This window comes from Larus michahellis, chromosome 20 (assembly GCF_964199755.1).
Source record: "Larus michahellis chromosome 20, bLarMic1.1, whole genome shotgun sequence".
Classification (NCBI taxonomy): domain Eukaryota; kingdom Metazoa; phylum Chordata; class Aves; order Charadriiformes; family Laridae; genus Larus; species Larus michahellis.
Genome location: NC_133915.1, coordinates 7,861,837 through 7,885,080, shown reverse-complemented (window position 1 = coordinate 7,885,080; position 23,244 = coordinate 7,861,837). Strand labels below are relative to the sequence as shown.

The following is a 23,244-nucleotide window of genomic DNA, read 5'->3' as shown; positions in this document are numbered from 1 at the left end:
AGCGGGGCAGGGCGGTCTCCATCCGCACGGGGGGATTTACCCCGAGCCACGGAAGGTATCGGGGTCAGCGCGGGGATTAAGCCGAGTCCCGCTGCCGAACATCCCGCCGCTGCCCCAGCTCTTCCCCCCCCGGCCGAGCTCGCCCGCGGCCACACCACGGTGCGGCAACTGCAGGCGTGACGGGGGTATCAGAGTCATCTCGGGGCCGAATTTCAGGTTATAAGTGCAGATTTCAGGGAGAGATGAGAACCGTGCTGACTTCAAACCAACTGCATCGTAAACCACGTTAATAAAAACGAGGCAGAGTATGGCCCGTGCTGGAAGACAAAGCCAACTTCTCCAAAAACCCTTCGCCGGCCTTACAAACACCACGGGAGGTTTCAAGAGTGATAAACACAATTTTTATTCAGGCAATGAAACATGGAAAAAAAAAATATATTAGTAATCATTATAATAATCTCATTTGTGTGAGTATAACTCTTACAAATATTTACCTGACATATAAAAGGGAAAATTATCGTACATACAAAATTGATGGCGATGGCAGTTACATACATGGTACACCGCGATGGGGGTAGTAGTCAATGCAGAGAAAGTTCCTGCCTCTGGGGGGGGACGATTTGCAGTCGGGGGGTTACTCGTTGGCACTTCATTGTAGACAGAGATCTGCCGGCAAATGCACACTCGCGCACAGCAACACCAGCGGCGCCGGGGCAGGCACCCGCCGCTCGCAGAAAGGGACACTGAAACTCTACTTGCAAGGGAAAAAAAAAAAAAAAAAAAAGAAAAAAAAGAGGGCAAACACAGCCAGGCTGCGATCCCGACGCAGGGGTATGTGCGGAGTTTCCCGGCGCTGGTCCCGCGGCTCGGCGGCGTTTGCGTGCCCTCGGCATCGCGAGGCGTGCGGGGAACCGCTGTGCTCCCCTCCCGCTGCCGCCGGGACCCAACGGTCCTGCCCCTTTACAGTTACAAACACACGCCTTCTATTATATATAACTATAACCAGCATATATATATTTTTTTATATGTAACTATAACCATATTATAGTTAATAAATCATTCCTTAGGAATCTTCTTTGCCCAGACCGGAGGTGCATGCTGACAGGCACAGGAACGCCACCGCGCTGGGGCGAGAGGGGCAGCGAGGCGGGAGAGGAGAGGGCAGGGAGCAGGGACGGGGGGGACACGCTGCCAGCGCAGGGTATTGCCACGGAGCCCCTCTCCGCATCCCGGCCACCGGGAGGGGGCTGCCGGGGCACGGGGCCGTGCCGAACGCGGGCTGGGTCAGCACTGAAATCAAAACTTCTGCAATTTTCTGCCACCTCTGGGGCCAGAACAACACCCCCGAGACCAACCGACCTCGGACGCGCTGCGGTGGGCTCCCAGCCAGCCCCCGCCCCGAGCCGGTCACTGGGCTCCTTGGCTGGCCCTGGAACAGCAAACCTGGCCCAGGCACGGCTCAACGTCCCCGCCGGCCACCGAAACCGATTTCCATCCCTCGGGGCAAAGTGGGACGTAGCGACCCCCAGCCGGCGTGGGGCACACACACCTCCTGCAAAGCCACCCCGCGGGGCAGCGTTTCCCCGCGCAGGGCACCGGGCTGGGGGCTCCGTCACCTCCGGTCCCTGCCCAGACCGGCCTCCGGTGCTGCGGCTCCATGGCACCGGACCCGGGCCATCGCGACTGTCACGACCAGCACCACAGCACCGGGCAAAACCAGAAACGAGCCCCAAATCGACTTTTAATGAGCTTGTGCAACGCTGCTCTGGTCACCTGCTCGCCCCCATTTCTGAATAGTTGGCAAAGAGGAAAAAAAACCAAAACCAACTCCCTCAGAAACCCCCGGGTCTCAAAGGGTTTAATTTAACTGCACGGACCCTCAGAAGGTCCAAAGAGGCAGCACCTTCCGGGGGTCACCCTGCTGTCACCGGCCCGGGAAGGGTCCCTCAGCCAGGCGGGGAAGCTGCTCTGCAGCGGGAAGCGCACGAGAAGAGGAGGAGGAGGAGGAAGATGAGGAGGAGGAGAGCGGTGCAAAACCCAACGGCTGGTGAAACAGAGGGAAGGGGAGTCACGCTCCAGCAGGCTGGGGCTGGCACTTCGACTCCCCCAAAAGAAACAGCCCCCCCCAGAGCATCTGACAGAGGCTTTTCTACCGTCCACCAGCCCGTTGGAGGGACGCGTGAGAAGGACAGAGAAAGAAAAGAGGAAAAAAACGAGGGGAAAAAAGTTTTTTCCTTTCTGTCAGCTGCGCAAAGGGGTGAGCATTCAGCACACAGCCCCGAGCGCTGTCAGCCACCGGCTTCCCCACTGCATGGCCACCAGCCCGTTCACTGGGCTAACTGGGAGCACGGTGAACAGGCCCGCGCTCTGCGTGCCAGGGCAGGCTGCTGGCATCTTTGTCTGCTTAACTGTATAATAAATTCTCTCTATACATAATATAACTAATAAAATATATATCAGGTGTATGGCTCTGATTTAAACAGATGTTTGCACTGCATGCTCAACACAGGCAATTAGAAAATAGAAGGAAAACAGCTCAATTCTTTTACAAAAAGGTAGCAGCAAAAAGGTTTTTGAAAGTCTTAGATAGGCTGGGTAGGGAACAGTCCAACCAGCGAGTATTTCCCCTGCGTGATGCTTTACAACTACCCCTCCAGGGCGACGGTAGAGAATCCTCCACCACTGCAGCTGCTGCCCGATCCTGTCCATCTGCCTTCTGCAGGAGGGGATGGTTCTGCCCGAGGGGCAGCACCCACAGCCCCACAGCACCCCATGGCATGCCCCAGCCCCACGGCATCCCCACAGCACTGGTTACTGCTCCGGACACCGAGCGCTGCGCCCAGGGCACCGCAGCCAGGAAAATACGGCCCCGCACTGCAGCAAGGCAAGGCTGGCTCATGCAACGGCGTTACCAGGGCACGGATGGGATCTAGACGGGGATTTAAACACACCGTGCCCCCCCCACAGAGCCCCCCGCTTCCCCGCACAGCACAAAGGCGACCTCGGCAATCCTGCTGCAGCTTGGCGTGTCCAGAAAAGCAAACACCTCCGAGACGGAGCAGGCAGCCTGCGTGGAGAGTCGGGTTTTGGGCCGCATCCAGACAGATTTCAAAGCGTGTTTTACTGCTGCCTGGATCTGCCTTTGCCTGTGAAGGCTGGCTTTTGTTTGCTTCTCCCAACATCCAGTGCTGTGAGGGCGTTTTTGACAGCAGCACAAGAGCCGGGGCAGTGCTGCGCGCCGCCCTGCCGCTCTGCAGGGACTGGGGAAAGGGCTGAAGTCGGCGAAGGGCGAAGCAGCTCAGGGTTTGCATCCTTCCCCCTGCAGCACCCACGGTGGGGAACCGACCTCCCCACGGCATGGGGAAACAGCAGCACAAGCCTTGGCTTTGCGGATTGTAAAGCAGACTGGAAACCCCGCGTTAACAAGCCTCAGGAGGTGCCAGGGAAGGGACAGGGAAGACAGACGGATGGTCCCAGCTCCCCAGAACCAACATCTCCCCATTTCTGAAATGCCTCTTGGAGCAGAAGCCTCCTGCCCTCCCCTCGGCTGGGCTCTCCTTTGAGGGGACTTAAATTACTACTGGTGAAGTGGCCGTACCCGTGCTCCTGGGGGAACGAGACGTGTGGCAGGACCGTGCCCGACGGGAAGAAGTGAGCAGAGAGCCAGAGTGCTCATAAATGCTAATAAAGTGCACGAATGCAGAGCCGTGGGCTTCCTTCCTCCCAGGCTGGCACGGCCAGGGACGAGGATGCGCTGTGCTGCCTTTCACCCGTGTACCAGAGCCTGGGACCAGCCCCAAAACCCGCTGATGTACTGGGAGGCTGCTTAAGCCACGGCATTCACGCTGGTGGCCCCAGACCACCTGTGGCGGGTGCCTGGGGTCCCCGAGCCCCTTTGCCGTGCACCCACGTGCCAGCTCCCCTTCCCCAGTGCAAGAGCCAGCGGCTCCAACCCCTGCATCGCCCACGTCTCGGGGCAGGACCTGTGCAAAGGAACACGTGAGGACAATAAGTGACAGAGCGTGTAGGGGCACAACTAGACCCAACCCAGCCCAGCCGAGGTGGGGACAGAGCCCGGGGTGCCACCTCCCAGCTGAGAGGTGACATCCGTGCAGAGGGACAGCGTGGTGGCCACTCGCTGTGGACCGCAGGAGGGACATGCACAGCCAGCCCGGCCGCAGGGAACCCATCCCAGAGGCCCTGGGGAGAGACGGGGGAGCGTGGGGACCGGCTCTGCCCGGGGACAGCGCGGGGACCGGCAGCCAGGCGGAGCAGGCGTCCGGACGCGTGTGCTTCTCTGTCGGGGTCCCCAGGCGGTAAGGCAAGGTGCTCGGCGTCAGGAGAAAAGCGGCCAAGTGCAGGGCGCTGGGCGAGGGGCGGCGAGGCTCAGTCTGTCTTCCCCAGCTTCGCTATCAGCTCGTCGCAGATCTTGGTCAGCTCCTCAATCTCCTGGTTCTGGAAGAAAAGCAGCCCTTGAGGACCCCCGCGGCGGCACAGATGGGGGATAACGCCCGGGCCCATCTGCCACCGAGCCAGCGCGGGAAGGGGCAGCCGGCTCCTGCGCCTGTCCCTGCGACAGCCCCTCTGGGCATCGTCCAGGCGCCGTGGGGACCCCCGGGGTCACCCCTCCTCATCCCCGGCGGACCCCGGTGCTGCACAGAGCTCGGCTGCGAGCGGGCGCACGTGGGCAAGCTCTGCCCATGAGCCACAACAGCCAAGCACCTGCCAGCCCTGAACCGGCCCCGTCACCACACGCAGCCGTGCCTGCGCCCGGGCAGAGCTTGTGCCTCCTTCCTTGAGAGGGGACGCAGTCGTGCACTTAAACAAAAAACCCCACCTAACACAACCAAACCATCACAAAACACGAACAAAACAAGCAAACAAAAAAATACGCCCCAAAAAAACCAAAATACTTTCTGCGTCAAAAATCTGGAGGATACCTCCAGCACCACCAGGATGCTCAGGGCAGGAAAGGCAGGGATGCGGGGGGAAGGCAGAGGCAGGGATGCGGGGGGAAGGCGGGGGGATACCTTCTGCTGCAGGGCTCTCTCCAGGGACTCCACCTTCATCTGCTCCTTGCGCAGCCCGGCGTGCAGCGCCGCGCTCTCTGCTTTGGCCTTGGTGCGCACCTGGGCGATCTCCTCGTTGGCTCTGCGGTGGGTTTGGGGACAAGGGGACGCAGGTCACGCCTTGGGGTGCAGGCGGGACCACCGCGGCACAACCTCAGACCAGGCGGCGGCGGCGGCGCCCGGCTCCTGCTTGCCTGGGTGCCTCAGAGGTGGTTTTCCCATATGGAAAACCTGCGTGAAACTGGATTAATTCAGCTCCTCCAAACTCCTATTTGGAAACTCCGCTTTCTCAGAGCGAAGCCAGACCAGTTCCTCACCCACTCCTCTTGGGGCTGCCGCGTGGGGGTGAGCTACTGCTCGGGAGCTGAGCGACCCCTTCGCACACCCCAAACACGAGCCCTCTGAAACGTGGGAACTCGTTAAGCGACTGTAAACAGACCGTGAACCTCAGTTTCTCCATTAAAAAAACAACTAAGCAGAGATCAGAGACTCCATTCAGGGATTCGGGCTGCCTCACTTAGACCCGTTGCCAGTCACTCGAGCCAGCGGTTGTAAACGGCAGCTTTTCACATCAATAAGCTCCTGATTTCCAACCTCAGGGAAGCCAAATGCAGACACTGCCCTGCAAGGTCCCGAAGCACCCCAAGAGCCCCCCAGCACGACCTCCTGCATGACCTTACTTGTCTAATTTTTCTTCTGCGTGGATTTTCAGGGCCTGATACCGCTGCTCCTCTTGCTTGACGCGGGTTAAGTAATCTTGGGCACACTTCTTCAGAGCTTCTTCATTCTGGAAAAAAAAAAACAGTACAGCCATCTGCACGGGGGCTGAGCACGGAGACAGTGCTCTGACGGTGTGAAATACCCTGTTCCGAGCGTAAAAGAGAAAGGCTTTAAATAGAACCAGCTTCTCCCTGATGCTGGAGCCCCTTGTGGAGCCCGGCAGCACGGAGGAACGGTGTGTGGATGGAGGCAGGGGTTCTCGGGGCGCTTTGCCCCGGTACAGGCTCTTCCCAGGGCTGCAGCTCTGCCCAGGACACAATGCCCCGCTGCTGGCGGAGAGCGCAGAGAAGAGCCAGGTCCCTGCACTGCCTTCCCGGGGCATTTGAAAGGCTCTTTGCTGGTTTATCCAAAAACGAGCAGAGGACAGCGTGCCGCAGTCCTCCGAGCAGGGCCGGGGCACGTGAAGCAGCACCGCGTGGGACGGGAGAGCTATGGGGCTGCAGCACGGGACAACCTGGGGACAACGGCCTGGGGACAACGGCCTGGGGACTCTGCAGGGAGAAAGAGGAAACCAAGGTAAGGACCTTCTTAAAGCCTTCTAGGACGCCCTTCAGGTTTTCATATCTCCTGAAGAGATCCGACAGGGACCTCTCCACCGAGTTTAGGTCTGCCAGAGCCTGGTCCTTTTCCATCGTGAGCTGCTGCAGGTTCTTCTGAGACGTCATGTTTGTCCTCTGCTCATCCTCTGTGATGGAGCAGAAATGGCAGGGACGCAGTGACTGAGCGGGGAGGGCTGTGACAGCCAGCTCCTGCCCCGCACGCCCGGCCAGGCGACGGCACCTTACCTATCATCTGCGCAATGGTCTTCTCATACTCAGCCACGATTTTCCTAGCAGGAAAAGATTAAAAAAAGCAGGTAAGAGGCAGCCATTTTTCGCAGAGGGGCACCGACAGCTCTGCTGCCCCTTCCCCAGGGCACACGGCAGCCGGAGCAGCAGCGGGTCTGCAGCACAACGCCCGCGGGAGCTGCTCTACCCCAGCACCCCCCGGCCAGCGCAGCTAATGGGATTTTATTCCTGCCACAAAGAGACCGGCGGCCTCAACACAGCACAAGCACAAAGAGCGCGTGTCTCCCAACATGTCACTGATGGTGCCGAGCCGTATCATCCCATTACGGCCCCGCGTACCCACCCCCACGGGGGAGCGCACAGAGCCCAGCACCGCGCCGGGCAGGAGAAGGCTTTTACCTCATCTCCAGGACCTCCTGGCGGCTCTCTTCATACTTCTTCTTCCACGCATTGGCTTCGATCTCCTTTGTGATTATCTAGGTTGTGGCAAAGACAGGACCCTTGGGACGCGCTCCGGGCGGTCTCCCTCGCTGCGACGCGCAGGGGATCAGCCCCCCCGGCAGAGCAGAGTTGCCCCCGCTCCCCCCGCGGTGGCAGCAGCCAGGATGGGGTGCGGCGAGGGGCAGCCGCGGGGGGAGGACGGGGTGCCCGGCCATTACCTCCTCTCTGATGAGCGTGAGCACGGCCGTCTTCTCGCATTCACTGAGGCAGATGCCGTCCAGGGGACTCTCGCTCCTGCTCACGCCGGTGACAGCCGTGGGGGGCTTGTCCATGGAGCACAGCCCCGGATTGCCCTGGGGGGAGTCACCCAGCCGGGATGCTGCGTGGGGCGTCTTTTCACCCCGCTTCTCCTGTTTGGCGTGTTCTCCCCCATTTTATCAGCCTCAGCGCGGGCACTGAACCTCCCCACCTGCACACCCTGACAGCTCAGAGCCCGGTATCGGGCGCCCAGCAGAACCCAGATGGGGTTTTCCGTGCACTTTCTGCCCGCTCTCTGCCGGCAGCCGGAGGACACCCCCGGGCTGCCCCAGGGAAGCAGCATCCCGAAGGGGAGAGGGAGCAGGGGCCCGTTTCAGAAGGAGGAGACCCAGCTCAGGGCAGAGACGTGCTCGCTCCTGACATCCCTTCACTTTCCCCGCGGCTGGTTTTCAACTGTCTCCAGCCTGGAGGATCTTTGCTGAGTGAGAGCCACACGCCGGGGGTCTGCCAGGGCCCGGGGTCGCCTGCCTCCATCACCCCCCGGTCAGGTGGGGATGTCGCTGCAGCCGGCGCATCCCAATTGCTGCCAGCAGCTGCAGGGACGTTTGCCGGCCCTCGCTGGTGGCCCCAAACACACGCAGGAGCTGGGGGGGGAGCAGGCTGCACCCCCCTGCAGGGCAGGGTCCAGCCAAGCCAGCTCTGAGGCTGCTCCTGCTCCCCCCCCGGCGGGACAGCCCCTCTCATCCCACTGTGCCCAGCTCTCCGGGAGCACTCCGGAATGGGAGACGCTCACGCAGGGCTCCTGGCACCCTCCCGTCTCCATGATGGCTGCTCTGGCAAGGCACGAGGTGATGGTACCCCCCCATCTCACTGCCTTCTCCCCCCAGAGCCCAGCTCCTTCCCACCAGTGCTGCAGACTGGGGGGACCACGCCGGGGGGGAGAGCTCATCCTGCCTGGATGCCGGCCCCATCCCTTCCCTCGCGGGGGGGCGTCCTGCAGCCTGAAAGGCCTCCAGAAAAGCATTCCTTCAAACTCAGGCTTACGCCACCGCCTGTTCCTCCTTTTATCATCCCAGCCCCAGTGACAGCCCCGAGCAGCCATCTCCTTGGGAACCGGCTGCCAGGCCATAAATAGAGAAGTGCTTCGGAGGAGGCATCTGCTTTTGCTGTGTTTTGGAAACGAGAGCACTAAAGCACTTCTCCCCCCCCCTCCCCTCCCCTGCGCTTTAACTGCGGCCCAGGTTTATGCACAACCGAGCCCTTCAGGGGCTCTCACTGCGGCTCGTGGCAGTGGGCAAGCGATGGCCGGTGGCAGGAGCCACCCCCAGGCGCAGGTTTGGGTCTGGGCAGCCTCACACCGGGGAGGTTCAGCCCCGTGTGGTTTTGGCAGCAGCCCCCCCGAGCAGGCACACCTCTGCCCACTGCCTGCCCCACGGCAAACCCCCCACGCCGGGGGCCTGGCATGACCCCGGCTCGTCTGCAGGAGCAGGGTCTGCCCACGCTCTCCCGGCACCAAACAAAAGGTTCACTTTGCCTAATGTCCTTGTGGGGCTTAGCGTAGTTAAATCTGTCTCAGAGAAGCTAATTTTGCTGATGTTGCTAATCTCATTGTCATCTGCTTGCCACCTCGAGCAGCTTTGGCCAGGGGTGACTAAGCTGGCACAGGGTCCCCCCTGCAGCGGAGGGGTCTCGGGGCCGCGCCGGTGGCTCCTCGGGGCACATCGGGGGTGTCCCCATGTAGATGTGCCACTGCCAGGGCACCTGGGTCACTGGTGGCTGCAGAGCCATGGCTGGTTTCGTTAATCCCACCGTCTCTGCTGTCAGCTGCCTCCCCAAAAGCAGCGTTTGAGGCTCCCTTGTAGAAGTGACAGGCACCAACCGGCCGTCAGAGCCAGCCCTGGACTCCTGCACGTGAGACACGGCCCTGTCCTGCGGCTCGTCCCTTCCCCGTCATCTCCTCTGCCCTTCCACTGTCATTCAGCCACCGCCAAATGCAGCGTTTGCTCTCGCTGCCCTCCCACGGCCACAGCCCTGGCTCCTACAGCCCTGCTCCGTCCCCACCATCTCCCCATCCCACCCACGAAGCGCCCACCCGGGGGGAGCCGTCCTCTGCCCGGCCCCTTCTGGCCTGCTGGGAAACCACCGGGAGTTTTAGCAAGTCCCTGCATGGGCTCAGCTCCCAGAGAAACTCCTTTCAGAGAGGTTTTGGTGGCACTTCTGGGATTAGCAGCAAGGTTTGCTGCACTGTCCCCCCAGCCCTCTGCTCCGCGGGGCAGGAGCATCAGCCCTCCCGCAGCCCCACCGCCCTGACGAGCCGCACGCCATGCCGGCACCGCCGCCCAGCACCGCACCACCACCCCGCACCGCTGCCCAGCACCACAGAACCACCCTGCACCACCATCCAGCACCGCACCACCACCCCGCACCGCTGCCCAGCACCACACCACCGCCCAGAGCATCCCTGCGGGCGAGGGAGGAGGAAGAAGCAAGAGGCACTCACAGGGAAGATGCCGGGCCCATCCTTTTCCGTCTGCTTGGAGATCTCCTTTTCAAAACCTAAAGACAAGGGAATACAACCTCTTAGCTACCTGGAAAGAAGACCCTGGTGGCACATGCGGACTTGCTGGGATGCAGAGGGGGTACCCCTGAGTCTCTACGTCCCCTGAGCTTCACCTCACAAAAGGCTTCTTTGCCCCCAGCTCTTGCAGCAAGGATGCATCCCGCATCCCTGTCCCCGGGCTTCCACCCTCGCAGGGAGGATGCATCCCGCATCCCTGTCCCCGGGCTTCCACCCTCGCAGGGAGGATGCATCCCGCATCCCTGTCCCCGGGCTTCCACCCTCGCAGGGAGGATGCATCCCGCATCCCTGCCCTCCTGCACTCCCCGAGTGGAAACCAACACTCCCCTCTGGTGGCAGCTCAGCCCCGTGCCCGTGTCCCCGCAGCCACCCACACCAGCCATTGCTGGGGACGGCGGGGGGCCGAGGAGGAGGAACGGAGACACACGGGACACTCTGCGCTGTGCTGGCCGGCGCGGGCAGGACACGTCCCCGGGGTGAAGCCCAGCTGCTCGGGCCACTCCAAACAGCAGAAGCCTCAGCCCACGCCAGCTGGGCCTGACGCCCCGCAAAAGGAGCTGCCGCACGGCCCCCGCTATTCTTAACAGCAGCAGAGAGAAGACAAAAGCCATCTCCTCCCGTCTGCAGCGCGCGGGACACCCTGCCACCTCCCACAGCATGGGAGATCATTTCTGAACCTCCCTCAAACGGCTGCAGACACAACCGGCTACCCAGGTGTTAACTGGGCACAGAGAAAAAGCATTGCCAGAGCCCAGCTAGGAAAGGAAGGAGCCAACGTAATGCCTGGGAGTGCTGATTTCCTAGTGTTTCCCCCCATTCATCCCTGGCCCGGGTCACAGCACTGTCCCCGCAGCCAGCACCGAGCCTGCGCTCCCCTGCCTGGCCCTCCGAGACGAGCAGCGATAAATAAAACCTCCCAGCCTCGCCGCTGACGATCACATCTTCCCTCCCTCGAGAGACAAAGGACTGTCTTCCTCTCCCGGAGCCTGCAGCTCCGCACAGCTCTCAGGAGAGATGATTAATGGTGCCCGCGCAGGGGAGAGCTGCAAACCTTCCGCGCGGTAATTTCTCCTGCTTGCACCTATAACTTCGCTATTGATTAAATGTCATGTTGCCTGGCTTTTAATTATTTTTTAATGGATTGGTCAGAGAGGCTAATTACATCAGAGACTGACAGCAAAATGCCACCGGGAGCATTAGCGGGGGTCTCCTGCAGCGCCACGGAGATCTCCATCAGCCACAGCAGCCCTGCTGCTGGCAGGGGCTTTGGCCAGGGGTCCCTGCAGCCCAGGCACACACCGGGAGCATCCCGGCTGATCGCTCAGTTTGCTGGTGGACACTGGTTTTGGGAGGGCACTGGCTGCAGGGCAGCATGTGCCACGGGCAGGGAGCATCACGGACCCGAGCCACCTCCTCCCGCGGCGCCGTGGGGGGAGTGCCCTGCACCGAGAGGGTCTAAAGACAGCCTGTACCGTGATTTTTCCATAACGCAAGTAGCGCAGGTAAGCAAGTGGAGGTTTCATTATAACTTCCCCAGTCAGTGTAAATAAAGGGTGATGAAGCCGCGTTGCCTCAGTAGCACCACTTCCCTGCCAGAGGTTGTAGAGACGGCCTGGGTGCACGCACGGTGCATCTCCAAAGCCGGAGACACGGGGATGTTCCTCACCTGCCTCCGTGCCCTGCTTCACCGCTGGCACGGGAACGTTGGAGCACTCAAAGTACTCCAGGTCATCTTCTGGCTCGCCCTTCTTCTCCAGCCCGGCCGGTTTCTGCGCGGAGGTGGTGGAGGCCAGCTTCTCCTCATCAGTGGCATGTCCGTCCCGATTTGCAATATCTGGGATTTCTGAGATCAACGCTCCTTCATCCTGCAGGATCAAGGCATGCGGTTAAGCAGGACTGAGCTAATCCACGGGGATCAGGCAACCGGGCTGCCTGGATGGTCCGTGGAAAGCACGGGAGGCTTAGCATGGCAGCCACCGACAAGCTGCTCCCCACCAGCGCCTCGGCAGGTTTCGGCAGAAGGAAACACATGGTGCCGGGGACAGAAGTGATTAACAGGCGAAATCCATTAACCCAACGACGGAGCTCGGTGCTTTGCCCCGGCCCACGCTGGGGAGAAGGGCTGAGATGGGGCAGACGCGGTCCCTAATGAACCATGTGGAAAAGAGAGGGTTTACTGGCCAGGAGCCCCCCTCCAAGGGACAGGCTCACCCCGGGGCGGGCACCAAGCACAGCTCTCCTCCATCCCTTCCCACCAGGAACCGCCCATGGAGGACACAACACGTTCTCCCTGTGGCCGGGAGCTGCCGCTTTCAGGGAACCATCCCCTCGGCCAGGGGCTGCTCAGGCAGACGCCAGCCCGGAGCTTCCCATGCCGCCCTCCGAGCATCCCGCGTCCAGCCGGCGGCTCCCGGTGGGATCCCACCTACCTGAGCGCCAACGTCCAGGGCCAGGGACTGCGTCTCGTAGTGCTTCACCTTGCAGCCGCTCCTGCGGGGGAGAGAGAAGGGGGGGCTGAGGCTGGGGCCGGCGGGGGCTGCGCAGTGGGGGGAGGCGGGGGTGCGTGCGACACAGCCCAAGCGGGGGGAGGCAGCCCCAGCCCCAGCAGTGCACCCGCCGCGAGCCAGCGACCCCACTCACCAGGGAAATATCGAGGCACGGCAAGTTCTGGAACGAACAGGAGGAACGAGCAAATAAAACACACGACTACACAGCCATCGGGTTTGTCTTTGAGGCGTTTATTCCTGCGAAGGTAAGGATCGGAAAAAGGACCCCGAGGTGCTGACGGCGAGAGAAAGAAAGGAGCCGGCAACAAAAGATTTCCCTTGCTGCGCCCTCGCCCTGTGCGTCCAGCGCGACGGCGTCCCCAGGTCTGAGCGCCCAGTGATCTTCCGGAGGAAGGAGCCATTTCCAGGCTGCCTCATGCCCTGTCCCCGCAGCTGGAGGTTTGTCGGGGACATCTCCGCAGCATCCACGTGTCTCCCGCGTCAGTCAGACCGTTAGAGAGCTCTGCTCTGCTTGCAGGAGAGCACCGGGACAACGTGCTGCGCCTTGCACGCTCCCTCCGCCCGACGCGACGGCTGTCCCAAGGAGAAGGGCCTCGCGGAGGGGAGGAGGCTCAGCTCAGGTTGTTCCTGCCGGTGGTCCTTGGCTGGACGCCCTCCAGCCAGGCAGCTCTCCCTGGGACCGTGTCCTGCGCTCCCCGAAACGCACCGCCGGCAGCGCGGCCGCAGGGCTGCCGGCACAGCCGCATCCCGACACACCGGGCAGCGGCACCATCCATCGGCACCAGGCAGCGGAGGGGCAGCGGGGGGGCAGCCCCAGCAGCGCCGGGTCCATGTCACCAAAGCCCGCGGGGACCCAGGGGCTCAGCCGTGAGACGACACACGTCCCGGCACTCGTCCCTGGCACGTGAAGGAGAGCACGAGCTCTCCTCCCGCGTCTCACCACCCTCTCGCCCCACGTTCAGCATCTTCCCCCACTCTCTGCCATGTCCCAACCCCCCGACGACAGATATTCACTGAGCTGGGGTGCGAAGCCCACTATGGGTACATGGGGAGGGGTCTTCACCTCCAGACTCAGCGGTCCCTGCAGGGCAGGGCTCGAAGGTTTGTCATGAGCCGTACCAAGGTCTAAAGAATCTCCCCGCCCTGCTTCGCTCCAGTCCCCCCGTCCCACGGCACACGTGCACCAGCGCAGCGCAACGAGCAACGTGGCACGGCACACGGGAATTTTATTTGCACGCTCACATGCACACCTGGGTCAGCGTGAAAAACCGCTCTTGACTGCTTTTCTCCATCACGCCCTAATGGGAGCAGCCAAACTGCAGCGCCCATGTCCTCACCCTGCCTCTGCTCCGACACCTCTGGGGCCGGGGCTCCTGGATCCATCTCCCCCCAGGACACCAAGGGAACAGCTCTGTGGCTCAAGGGGAGGGGGATACGGGGAGAAGGCAGCCAAGGCGGACGGCGCCGGCTCTGCCCCACGTCCGGGACACGCAGCGGGCTCCCAGCTGGTCCACGCGCAGGCGGCACAGCACGGAGCGCCCTGTCGGCCCCGCCACGGACAGACCCCACTGTTCAACACCGCGCTGTAAAACGGCACATCAGCTCCCGGCCGAGGCACAGATGTCAGTGCTGGAGCCCGGCTCTAGTTCTGCCCGCGCATACGGCACTAAGCGGAGAAGGGGGGCATCGGGAGGGGTGACATAAGATCAGGAACTAAAGCCCAGCACGCTCCTCCCTCCGGCTCCCCTCGCACGAGAGCAGAGCCCGGGGGGGGCTGTCAAGCTGCAAGAGACACCGAGCATCGCCAGGACACTAAATGGGGGTAACACCGGCGCCTCCCGCGTGCCCTCCCCGCAGGATGGAAGCGCAGGGCGGCAGCGGCCCCCGGGGGGGGCACAGCACGGGGCACTCGATATTTCACTGGTGTCGGAGCACGGGGCTGCCCGTGCCGGGGGGACAGCGGGGCCACGCCGCAGCAGCGCAGGCCAGCGGACCAAGGCTGCTTTACCGGCGCTGTGCTTTCCAGCCCCTCCAGGACCAGCACCACCGCCCCGGCTTCGGGCACGGGAGGGATGCTTCAGGGGACAGCCACAGGCACAGCAGCGCTGGCACCCACCACGGGTCCAGAGAGAGCCCTGTTGGGAGCCGGCTGCGAGGGCAGAGCTCCCCTGAGACCGACACATCCCAGAGCAGAGGAGACAGACCCCAACTCCCTCGCCTCCCAGCCGATGCTTCCCACCCCAGCCCTCGACAGAACCCTCACCCTCGGGGCTAAAATCTACCCATCTCTGCAGGGACCTGCATTGCACAGAAGCCTGTTCCCCCTCCGTCAGCCAACGCACGGGTTTCGGGTGCCTGTGCATCATCAGGAGGCGTTGCGGGTCGGCATGCTGCGAGAGCAAGCGCAGGCGCACGCTGCACCCCTCCTCTCCCTCTCCTTTCCCTCTCCCTCTCCTCTCCCTCTCTCTCTCCTTTCCCTCTCCCAGCTGAGCTGCCGCGGGGACCCGGCCCGAGAAGTGCGGGACACAAACCAGACAGCGGAGAGCACAGAGGGCAAGAAGGAGCCTGCATGCCATGGAGAGGAGCGGGGCCAGCACACACCCAGAGAGAGAGGACAAAAAAAACAGCAAAGGAAAAGAAGAAAGAAATACAGAAGAGAGTACTTACAACAGAAAACAGAGAAATTTCACTTGTTCAGTAGTCCTGATGCACCAAAGCACGGACAGGGAGAGAGACAGACACATGGAGAGAAGAAGAGCGTGTGAAAAGACCTGGATATTAACTCTCATCTGGAGAAGCACAGCGAGTTGCCCGGCTCTGTCTTTTTGGAAGGAACACATGGATCAAAGATGCCCTGATTCTGCGTTTGCTATTTGCCGTGGCAGGGGGAAGATTCAACCGCGAATCCCGCTGCCGGGGGAGGCGAGTGCCCGGAGCATCCCGTGCTGCTCCGAGTGACGGGGAGGGAGCCTGGAAATCCCCCTCACCGCCCGCTCCGGCTCACCCACGGTCACGCATGGGAACGCCGACTCTTAAAAAAAATCCGTATTGACCCTCTGCAAAGTATTGCCAAGAGAAAACCATCCAACATAAAACTAGCAGCAAAACTAAGGTTACCCGCTCTCCCTGTGAAACCCACTCTCTCGTTTTCCCACTGGAGCACGTCAGCAGAGTGACGGCTTGTTTCGGTTTTGCTGCCAAACCAGCCACAAACTCCTAAAATTTCCCCCTTTAGGCTGATGTCCTGCTTAGCCCTGCAAGGGGTTCCGATCGCCCGTGTTCAGCGCGATCACACGTTAGAGTGGGAGGACCCAAAATTGGCTGGGCAACGGTTCCCCCGTGCAGCGCCCGCTCCGCGGCCCTCGCCCCCGCAGAGCCCAGCTCCCCCTCCGCAGGCTGAGGCTTCGGCACTGCCCAGGCACAGCTCGGAGGACGTTTGTGATACAACGGGTGAAACACCAAGAAAACGGCAAGGTTTAGCCATTAAACCTCTTCCCAGAGGAGGGTAACGCCGTCTGCGTTCCCAAGAGGCACTGTGAAACGTCAGCATTTACACGGGGGTTTTAAATTGCTCGGTTCAGGAACTAAACATGCACTTAAATAGTGGAGCGAGGGCCAGCAGCTCCCTACCGCCGGTGCAGATGCGACACAAGCAACAAACGATCTGCCTGTTTGACCCCCGTTCTCCTCCCCTGCTGTAAAAGAAGGAGATTCAGCGGCAGCTCACAAACGTCCCGGCAGCATCTGATCCACCAGCGCCAGAACACCCCGAACCCCGGCGTGGGCTGGGCAAGCCTTCCAAGTAACGGAGCCTTGGGTACAGGTTTGCTCCCACTCCTCGACCCCACGAGGGGATTTCCACGGGGCGATCCTGCGAGCCGGGGCACCGGCACCACTCCGGGACACCCGTCCCTCTCCTCCCATCCTCTCCCGAGCGCCCGGGGCAGGGAGAGGGGAGCTGCCCCTCTGCCGGGAGCCGGGGCGGATAACACCGGGGAAGCAGCAGCGGAAGGCGAGGTGCACGTCGGTGCTGCTCGGGCGGCACGGGGACAGGATCGCCACGGCCACCGCCGCGCACCGGCACTCACGTTATCAGGCGCGACTTGGGCTTCTGCGGGGAGTCTCTGCCTTTCGCGAGATCGTCCTGCACCTCCAGCGTCTGGGACTCGAGGATTTCGTTGAGGCTGTTCTCGGCGGCGGGGCAGGAGTCGGGGGCGGTGCTGGCGAGGGTCTTGGTGGGCTTGAAGGGATCCACGGAGTCAAAGTTATTGGGGTCGAACTGGTAAGAGCCCTTGGGGAGCGTCGGCGAGTGCTGCAGCGGGTTGAGCCCCGGGCTGTCCCAGAGCGCGGGACCCAGCCGGGGGGAGCCCCGGGGAGGCGGCGGCTCCGTGGGACCCCTCTCCGCGTCCTCGGCTGGTTTCTTGGGGGACTCTCGGTGTCTCTTCGGCGTCAGCTTGCTGGCCGGGATCCTGCTGCCCTTCCTTGGTGTAGCTCTCCTGGCCTCGGGGCTCTCCCTCCCCTCCGTACCATCGACCTCAGGTTTCGGGACCTGCTCCTTGGGCTCCAGGGCCAGGTCCCCGCCCAGGTCCCCAGGGGTGCCGCTGGGCTGGGAGAGGTGGCGCGGGGCTGCTGGGGGGGAGCTCTGCAGCCGGCAGCCCCCAGCCACGAAGGGGTTTACACTCTCGTCGTACTGCTCGGGGTCGAACTGGTAGGATGCTCGGGGCAGCGGGGTCTCCTCTGTGGTTTCTTCCATCTTCCTCCCCAGCGAAGGGGGTTTCTCCTTCCCGAGGTGGCCCCGGCTGGGTGAGCTCTCCCGGGCCAGAGCACCAGCCCTCGGCTCCGCCAGCCCCGTGCCGGCGTCGGCCGCATCCTCTCCCGACATGACGCGCTCCCGGGCGGCTCTGCCGGCATGGGGCACCGGGGCTGGCTCTGCAGCAGGCACGGTGGTGCAGCCAGTGCCAGCCCCGCTTCCCAGCGTGGCTGGGGGCTGGGGTCCGGCCGGGGGCTGGGGTCCGGCCGGCGACTGCGTCAGGGACGCGTCTGCAGGGTCAGGTTCCCCTTTAGTATCCGAGTTGGCTTTAGGGGCTCCGGTCTCTGGTTGAGCCTCATCTTTGGGGGGCTTCCCAGGCGAGCTGTCCCGGTCGGCTTCCCCTACCAGCAGGTCACCATGGCCACCGGGCTCTGAAAAGATAAAAGGAGCCAGTTAAACCCCCTCCTGCCGTGCATCCCCCACCAGAGGGGCTCCTCTGCCCCGCTCACAGCTGCTCCAGGCTCAAATTTTATGGGGGATGCACCGACCCAAAGCTCAGCCTCCCCACCTGCCCGCACCACTGCGTAACCCCGGCTTCAAGCACTGTCTGTAAGATTTGAAGTGGAGAAAACGTACACAAATTGCGAGCCCCTGTGGGGAGGCATTCTCCGCACCGCGCAGCAGACCCACCAATATCTCCATTTGTGCCTTTCCTCGCCCCCCACTCGCTCCCACCCAGGCGGCTGCGAAGCCCAGCGAGGAGGCTCCCGAGGGCCAGACCCCGCCGGGACCGACCGCGGGGCAGCTGCTCCCAGGGCAGAAATACTCGCATCCGAGTGGGAACAGCAGTGCCAAGGAGTCACTGCTCACCTGGGCGGAGAGTTAAAGGTTACCAAGAGGAATTTGGGGAACCATGGCATGAGAAACCACCATGGAACGAGATTAAGCAGGTCCTGGGGCGAATGGGAAGGGGATGCTGCGCTCAATGAATAAGGACGTAACAGGCTGCGGAGGGGATTTGGGGCTCCGCCGGCCGCATGTGGCTGGTGCCGGGGCTGCGGAGCGGGATGTGCCCCAGGCAGAGGGAAGGTGTCCAATGCAAAATGCTCCCCAGGATTTGGCCACCGCACCCCGAGTGCGGGAGCGGGTTTGACAGCCCCCTGCTCTCCTGCGAGAGAGATGGGGGCCCGACGCAGGGATGCCACGCGGTATGGACAGTCCTCACCCACACCAGGAGGGAAGGGGGGCACAGCAGAGCAGTGAGACCCCCGGAGAGCGGCGATCCCGCAGGGAAGGGCCTGCCGGAGCAGCCGCGCCGCTCAGCACCGCGGTTTCCATCCTGCCTGCCCCCTCTCTGCAGAAATCCCACCTGTGCATTTATGCCGGGCTCGCCACGCCGCTGTCAGAGTTTCTTAATCACAAATCCTGATCCATGACTTAATCACTATTACTCCAATCCCTTCCCCTAAATCCTTTTACTGTTTAATCTTTTCTTTGCTGTCAGGGGATGGGGAAGCTCCTTATGTACCGAGGCACCCTGAAAGCTACACCCATGAGCACCCAGAGCCAGGACCGCAGCACGGGCAGGCGAAGGCACAAGAGAAAACACCCGGTGTCACATCCACACCTCTTCCCCTGCATCTCCACCAGGGACCACTGCACAGACTCCGGGGATAAGGCAGAACGGGATGCTCGGGCTGCTCAGCACCCACCAGGGAGCACGCAGGACCCGCAGCTCTCGCTGGCACCTTTCTGGGGACACACAGCCCGGGCATGACCAAACCAGTGCTCGCCCGAGGACTCGACTGGTTTGAAAAGCTGTCTGGGAGCAGCGGCACGGGTGATGCTTATGCCTGGGAAACCTGCCTGTCCCCCTCCCACTGGCACACGGGTGGCAGCCGTGGGGGGAGTCGTCCCCCGTTGGCCAGGGGATGCCGACGACAAGCTCCCGCAGCCCCGAGCGCGTCTCCCTGGAAAGGCTGCTCCTGTTTGCAACCAGCTCACGTTCGCTGGTGACCGAGCGAGTCACAGGCTGGCAGGAGAAGGAAAGTGAATCAGGCAAATATCTGGTCCCTGGGCTAATCCAGGACACCCAGCCAGTAACCCTGACTCAGCTGATGGCTCGTGGTTTGCATAATTGATCTCCAGGACGCTAAAAGCCATGGAAGTGAATCATGAGGGGCTGTGTGCTCCCTGAGACTGCAAAAAAAAGCTCCCTCCGACTGCAAAAAAAGCTCCCTCCAAGCAGACATTGCCTTGTTGCCCCAGAAAACGCATCAGTAAACACAAATCCAGTGGATACGTACTTGGAGTGCAGCCAGCAAACACTCCGAGGCAGCGCCTGCCAGGCCCTTCCATCATTAGGAACCAGGAAAACCTCTTTAACAGACCCCAAAGAAAACTTTATTACACTTGCTGTCTTGCTCAGATGCTTTAAACCTCACCGAGACAGCCCTGAATAGAAGAACAGACTTCAAAGTCAGGGCAAAAGGCATCTTTTAAATGCATTTTACATTCCCACTGGAAGGTTTTGCAGCCGCCGTTCTCACAGACATAAGCCCATCCTGGTTTCTAACCCAAGCAATGAGTAATTACTTCTGGAATAACAAGCCGTCGGCAGGCAAACCACCTCTCCTCGCCGGGGATGTCTGCAGGGCGGGGAGAGGAGACGGGACGGTGCGTGTGACCGTCGCTCAGAACCACCATTTCTGCACAACAGCTCCAACCACCTGCCCAGGCCTTCCAATTTTGCGATTCACTCGTTCTCTGCCCCCGAGACAGCTCCGCTCCCCCCTGCCTCCAGCACAGCCAGTCCGAGAGGCTGAGGAACTGGAATATACTGGGAGACGGCAGGCGTGGGTGAAGGAACGCTCAGGAGCTCGCCAGCGATTTTGGCAATCTTCTGAAGTAGGGCCATCCCTCCTGCAGGCTCTGGGGTTGGGTTTTTGCCCCTTCTCTGGCTACCAGACAGGTATTAATCACTCGTGCGCGCCAACAGCCACGCTCGGCGCTGCGGCTGAGCGACAGCCCCGGGGAACCGAGGCAGGAATGAGAGCTGAGGGGGTGGCGAGGAGCCTGCCCACCTCCACCGCGAGAACCCCGTCCCCGCCCTGCCCGAGCGCGCACGCAATGCCCCACAGTCCTGACTTTCAAGCCCCAGGTTTGCCGGGATGCCGTCACCTTCGGGACTGCTTTACAGGAGGGGCAGGGGCTGGCTCTCCAGCCCTACGAGGGATGAGCTATTCGCCTCCCCGGGGGCCCACAGCCTCGGGGGCCGAGGCCACCCCGGGACGGGCTCGTGTTGGCACTGAGGTCGCTCCATACAGGGGACAAAGGCAGGCAAAGCTGTGAGGTCAATTAATTCTCCGGAGAGCGCTGCCAGGATGAAGAGCGCGATGGTTTGTGGGGCAGAGCCACGGCCGCAGGGACCTGCTGGGACCGGGGGGGCTCCCAGGGCACCATCCCTCGTAGAGATGGAGAGCCGGCCCCCGCCCCTCTGGCAAAGCAGTCCTGAAGGTGACGGCATCCCGGCAAACCCAGCCCACAAGGGTCCCCCTGCCCAGCAAGGGCTGGGGGGGACAGCCTGGCCCCACGCCACCCCCGGCCCCAGCGGTTCCTCCCCCTCTGCATTTCCTCTGCCTCCAACGCAGCCTCCCACGAGCTGCCAAGCGACCGGAGCACGCGTTCCTGCGGGAACAATTACACAGGATGCAGAAACCAGTGACCCGAAGAACCTCCGGGGGCTCGGGAAGTGCCCGGATCCGCACCCCGGCCCCCGCCGCCCCGAGCATCGCGATACCCTCAGCGCAGCCCTGCCTGTTCCCAGCCCCGCCGACCTGCGTGCGGCTCTCCCTGTTCCTCCACAGCCCCCGCCTGCGTTTACATCCCGAAGCGAGCCCGGCTCCCCGCCACCCCCGTGCAGTCACGCCGGAGAGCCGCCGCGCCGGCTCGGCACACACTCCCTCCGCTCACGTCTCCTGCCAGGGAAACAGCCAGCACCTCCCCGGCCCAGCTGCCCTGGCCATCCTTTGGGGCCCAAACCGTGCCAAACGCCCCACAGGACTCCAGGAGAAGGCAGCCTGGTAGCCACGCTGCCACACACGCTGGCCCACCGCACCAGCCATCCCCCTCGGACCAGGCGTCCCCCTCGGACCCGCTCTTCTTGCAGGCATGCCAGGCGCTGCCTTCAGCAGCATCCCGAAAAGGTGACCCCCAGCCCTCCCGTCTCACCTCTGGCGCTGTGCCCGGCGGGTGGGGACCTTTTAGCCCCAGCACGAAAACAGGCACCGCCAGCAAGTGCTCGGTGACTCCAGGATCCATCCCAAACCCAAGCACAGCCACTCCAGATCCCCCAAAAGAGGAGCTGCACCGGCCGTGCACGGAGTGCGAACCTGCTTCTGGGCCGGCCAGTGTACATGGAGGGGATACTACAACGTGGAAACGGAGATTTTTTCTTTATTCCCTAAAGAGAAGCGTACAGAAAGGACAGTCTGGCACCGCAGTAATAGGCACTCTGTGCATGTGCATTTTAATCGTTAGGCTTGTCTTCCTCGGGCTGAAATTAAACACAAACACCGACTTACTAAACAGCTCTCCTGCGTGCCATCCCTCGCTCCCCGCAATGAATCAGGAAGACTTGGCAGCGGCAGCAGCGCCGCGATGCAAAGGCTCCCGGCGCCCTTTTCATCCCACGTACAGCAACCGAGCGAAGCAGCAGCGATCCTCCGCGCCGCCCGGAATGCCAAGCGCCTGGAACAACCCCTCCGCTCTCCGCAGCCCTCGCCGGGGCCCGGGCTCCGTGCTCAGCCCGAGCGCGCACCCTCCCTTCCCCGGCGCGCGCAGGATATCTGGCCGGTGCATTCAGCTCAGGCTCACGCGGCTGACAAGTTCTTTCCTCTTTCGGCTTTCCGCTTTTGTTTAACAGACGTTGATCTATTTTTAAATCTATTCTGTTAAGAATTAGCATACCGGCTAACGATGCTGCCGCTAACGGCACCGGAAAACACGTGTCCTGCGTCAGGGTAACAGAAGTAAAAGCCGACGAGCCGGCTCCCATCACTGGCGGCTCCATGTTTGCTGCTTCGGCTCATTTCCTTGCAGAGAATATCTCCTTCTGGCAGACGACAGAGGACAACTTCAGCAAGACTGGGAGAGGATCAGAGCCTCCACCGCCCCAGACACCAAGAGGGAAACTTCTGAGTGACCCCGAACGGGCACCAAGCCTGACGCAGCCCCCTTCCCGGGGCAAGGGGGCCGGCTGGATTTTTGTCCCCCATAACAGGGTTTAACGCATCCAGGCCACCTCTCAGCTGGGCGCACGGCACAGCTTCTGTCTTACGAGTTTCCTAACCCTCTTTATTCCCAAGTAAGGGTGAGACTGCGGCTGTGAGATGGAGAATGTCCGCTCCCACCGGCCCCTCCAAGCCCGGGGGGCTCTGCCTGCCCCCGAGCCCGCCGGCAGGTTGGGGCTTGTCCCGCTGGCCCTGCCGCGGCCGGCACCGGCAGCAGCGCTTCCCCCGGGACCGCAGGGCAGCGCCGGCACCGACACGCAGCCATTACGCTGCATCGCCTGCCACCGTGGCGCGCACCGCCGCGGCTCCGCGGCCGCAGCTGGGAGGAAGGGCACACGCTGCTGCAAAACAGCACCGCGAAGATGGGGCCTTAACGTAGGGATAACCTCAGGCGGGGCGACTTAACACCCCAGGACACCTGCCACACACCCCAAACTCTCACTGCACCCAGGGAATCCCTTCCCTCCACCATTTCAGAGACTCCGAGGAGACGCAGCCGGAGCCACGGGCAGGGCAGGGATGGAGCTGGGTGCGGGCAGGGCAGGGATGGGATGGAGCTGGGCACAGCAGCACCACGACTTTGGCCCTGCCGTCTCCAACATCCCGCTCTCCACCAGCCAGCACGGAAAAACAGCTTTTGCCAGAGATCACCCCCTCGGCGACACTGGAACCTTTGTGCACGGGGCAGCCGGGTCCCTCGCTGCTGTGCCAGGCTGGCCCCGAGGAACCGCTCGTCCCAGGACGCCAGGGCAGAGGCGCATCTGGGGACGGTGACACCCTGG

At 62.2% G+C, this 23,244-nt stretch overlaps 1 protein-coding gene across 6 annotated transcripts in view; it reads right to left on the bottom strand.

The window, feature by feature from the left end:
- Positions 1-384: 384 nt before the first annotated feature.
- Positions 385-23,244, bottom strand: part of TACC1 (transforming acidic coiled-coil containing protein 1) — a 39,498-nt gene continuing 16,638 nt past the window's right edge. For 3 of the 6 annotated variants that reach the window (XM_074563913.1, XM_074563912.1, XM_074563910.1), the window contains exons 3-13: positions 16,510-17,602; positions 12,344-12,404; positions 11,581-11,779; positions 9,837-9,892; positions 7,297-7,431; positions 7,037-7,113; positions 6,635-6,678; positions 6,374-6,534; positions 5,750-5,856; positions 5,031-5,151; positions 385-4,455 (exon numbers count right to left, since the gene is read on the bottom strand). In XM_074563913.1, the coding sequence (XP_074420014.1) occupies positions 4,387-4,455; positions 5,031-5,151; positions 5,750-5,856; positions 6,374-6,534; positions 6,635-6,678; positions 7,037-7,113; positions 7,297-7,431; positions 9,837-9,892; positions 11,581-11,779; positions 12,344-12,404; positions 16,510-17,303 (1,824 nt within the window). In that variant the 5' untranslated portion in view covers positions 17,304-17,602 and the 3' untranslated portion in view covers positions 385-4,386. Of the gene's footprint in view, positions 4,456-5,030; positions 5,152-5,749; positions 5,857-6,373; positions 6,535-6,634; positions 6,679-7,036; positions 7,114-7,296; positions 7,432-9,836; positions 9,893-11,580; positions 11,780-12,343; positions 12,405-15,088; positions 15,125-16,509; positions 17,603-23,244 lie in introns of all 6 variants that reach the window. The other 3 variants (XM_074563911.1, XM_074563909.1, XM_074563914.1) reach the window with 2 other exon arrangements.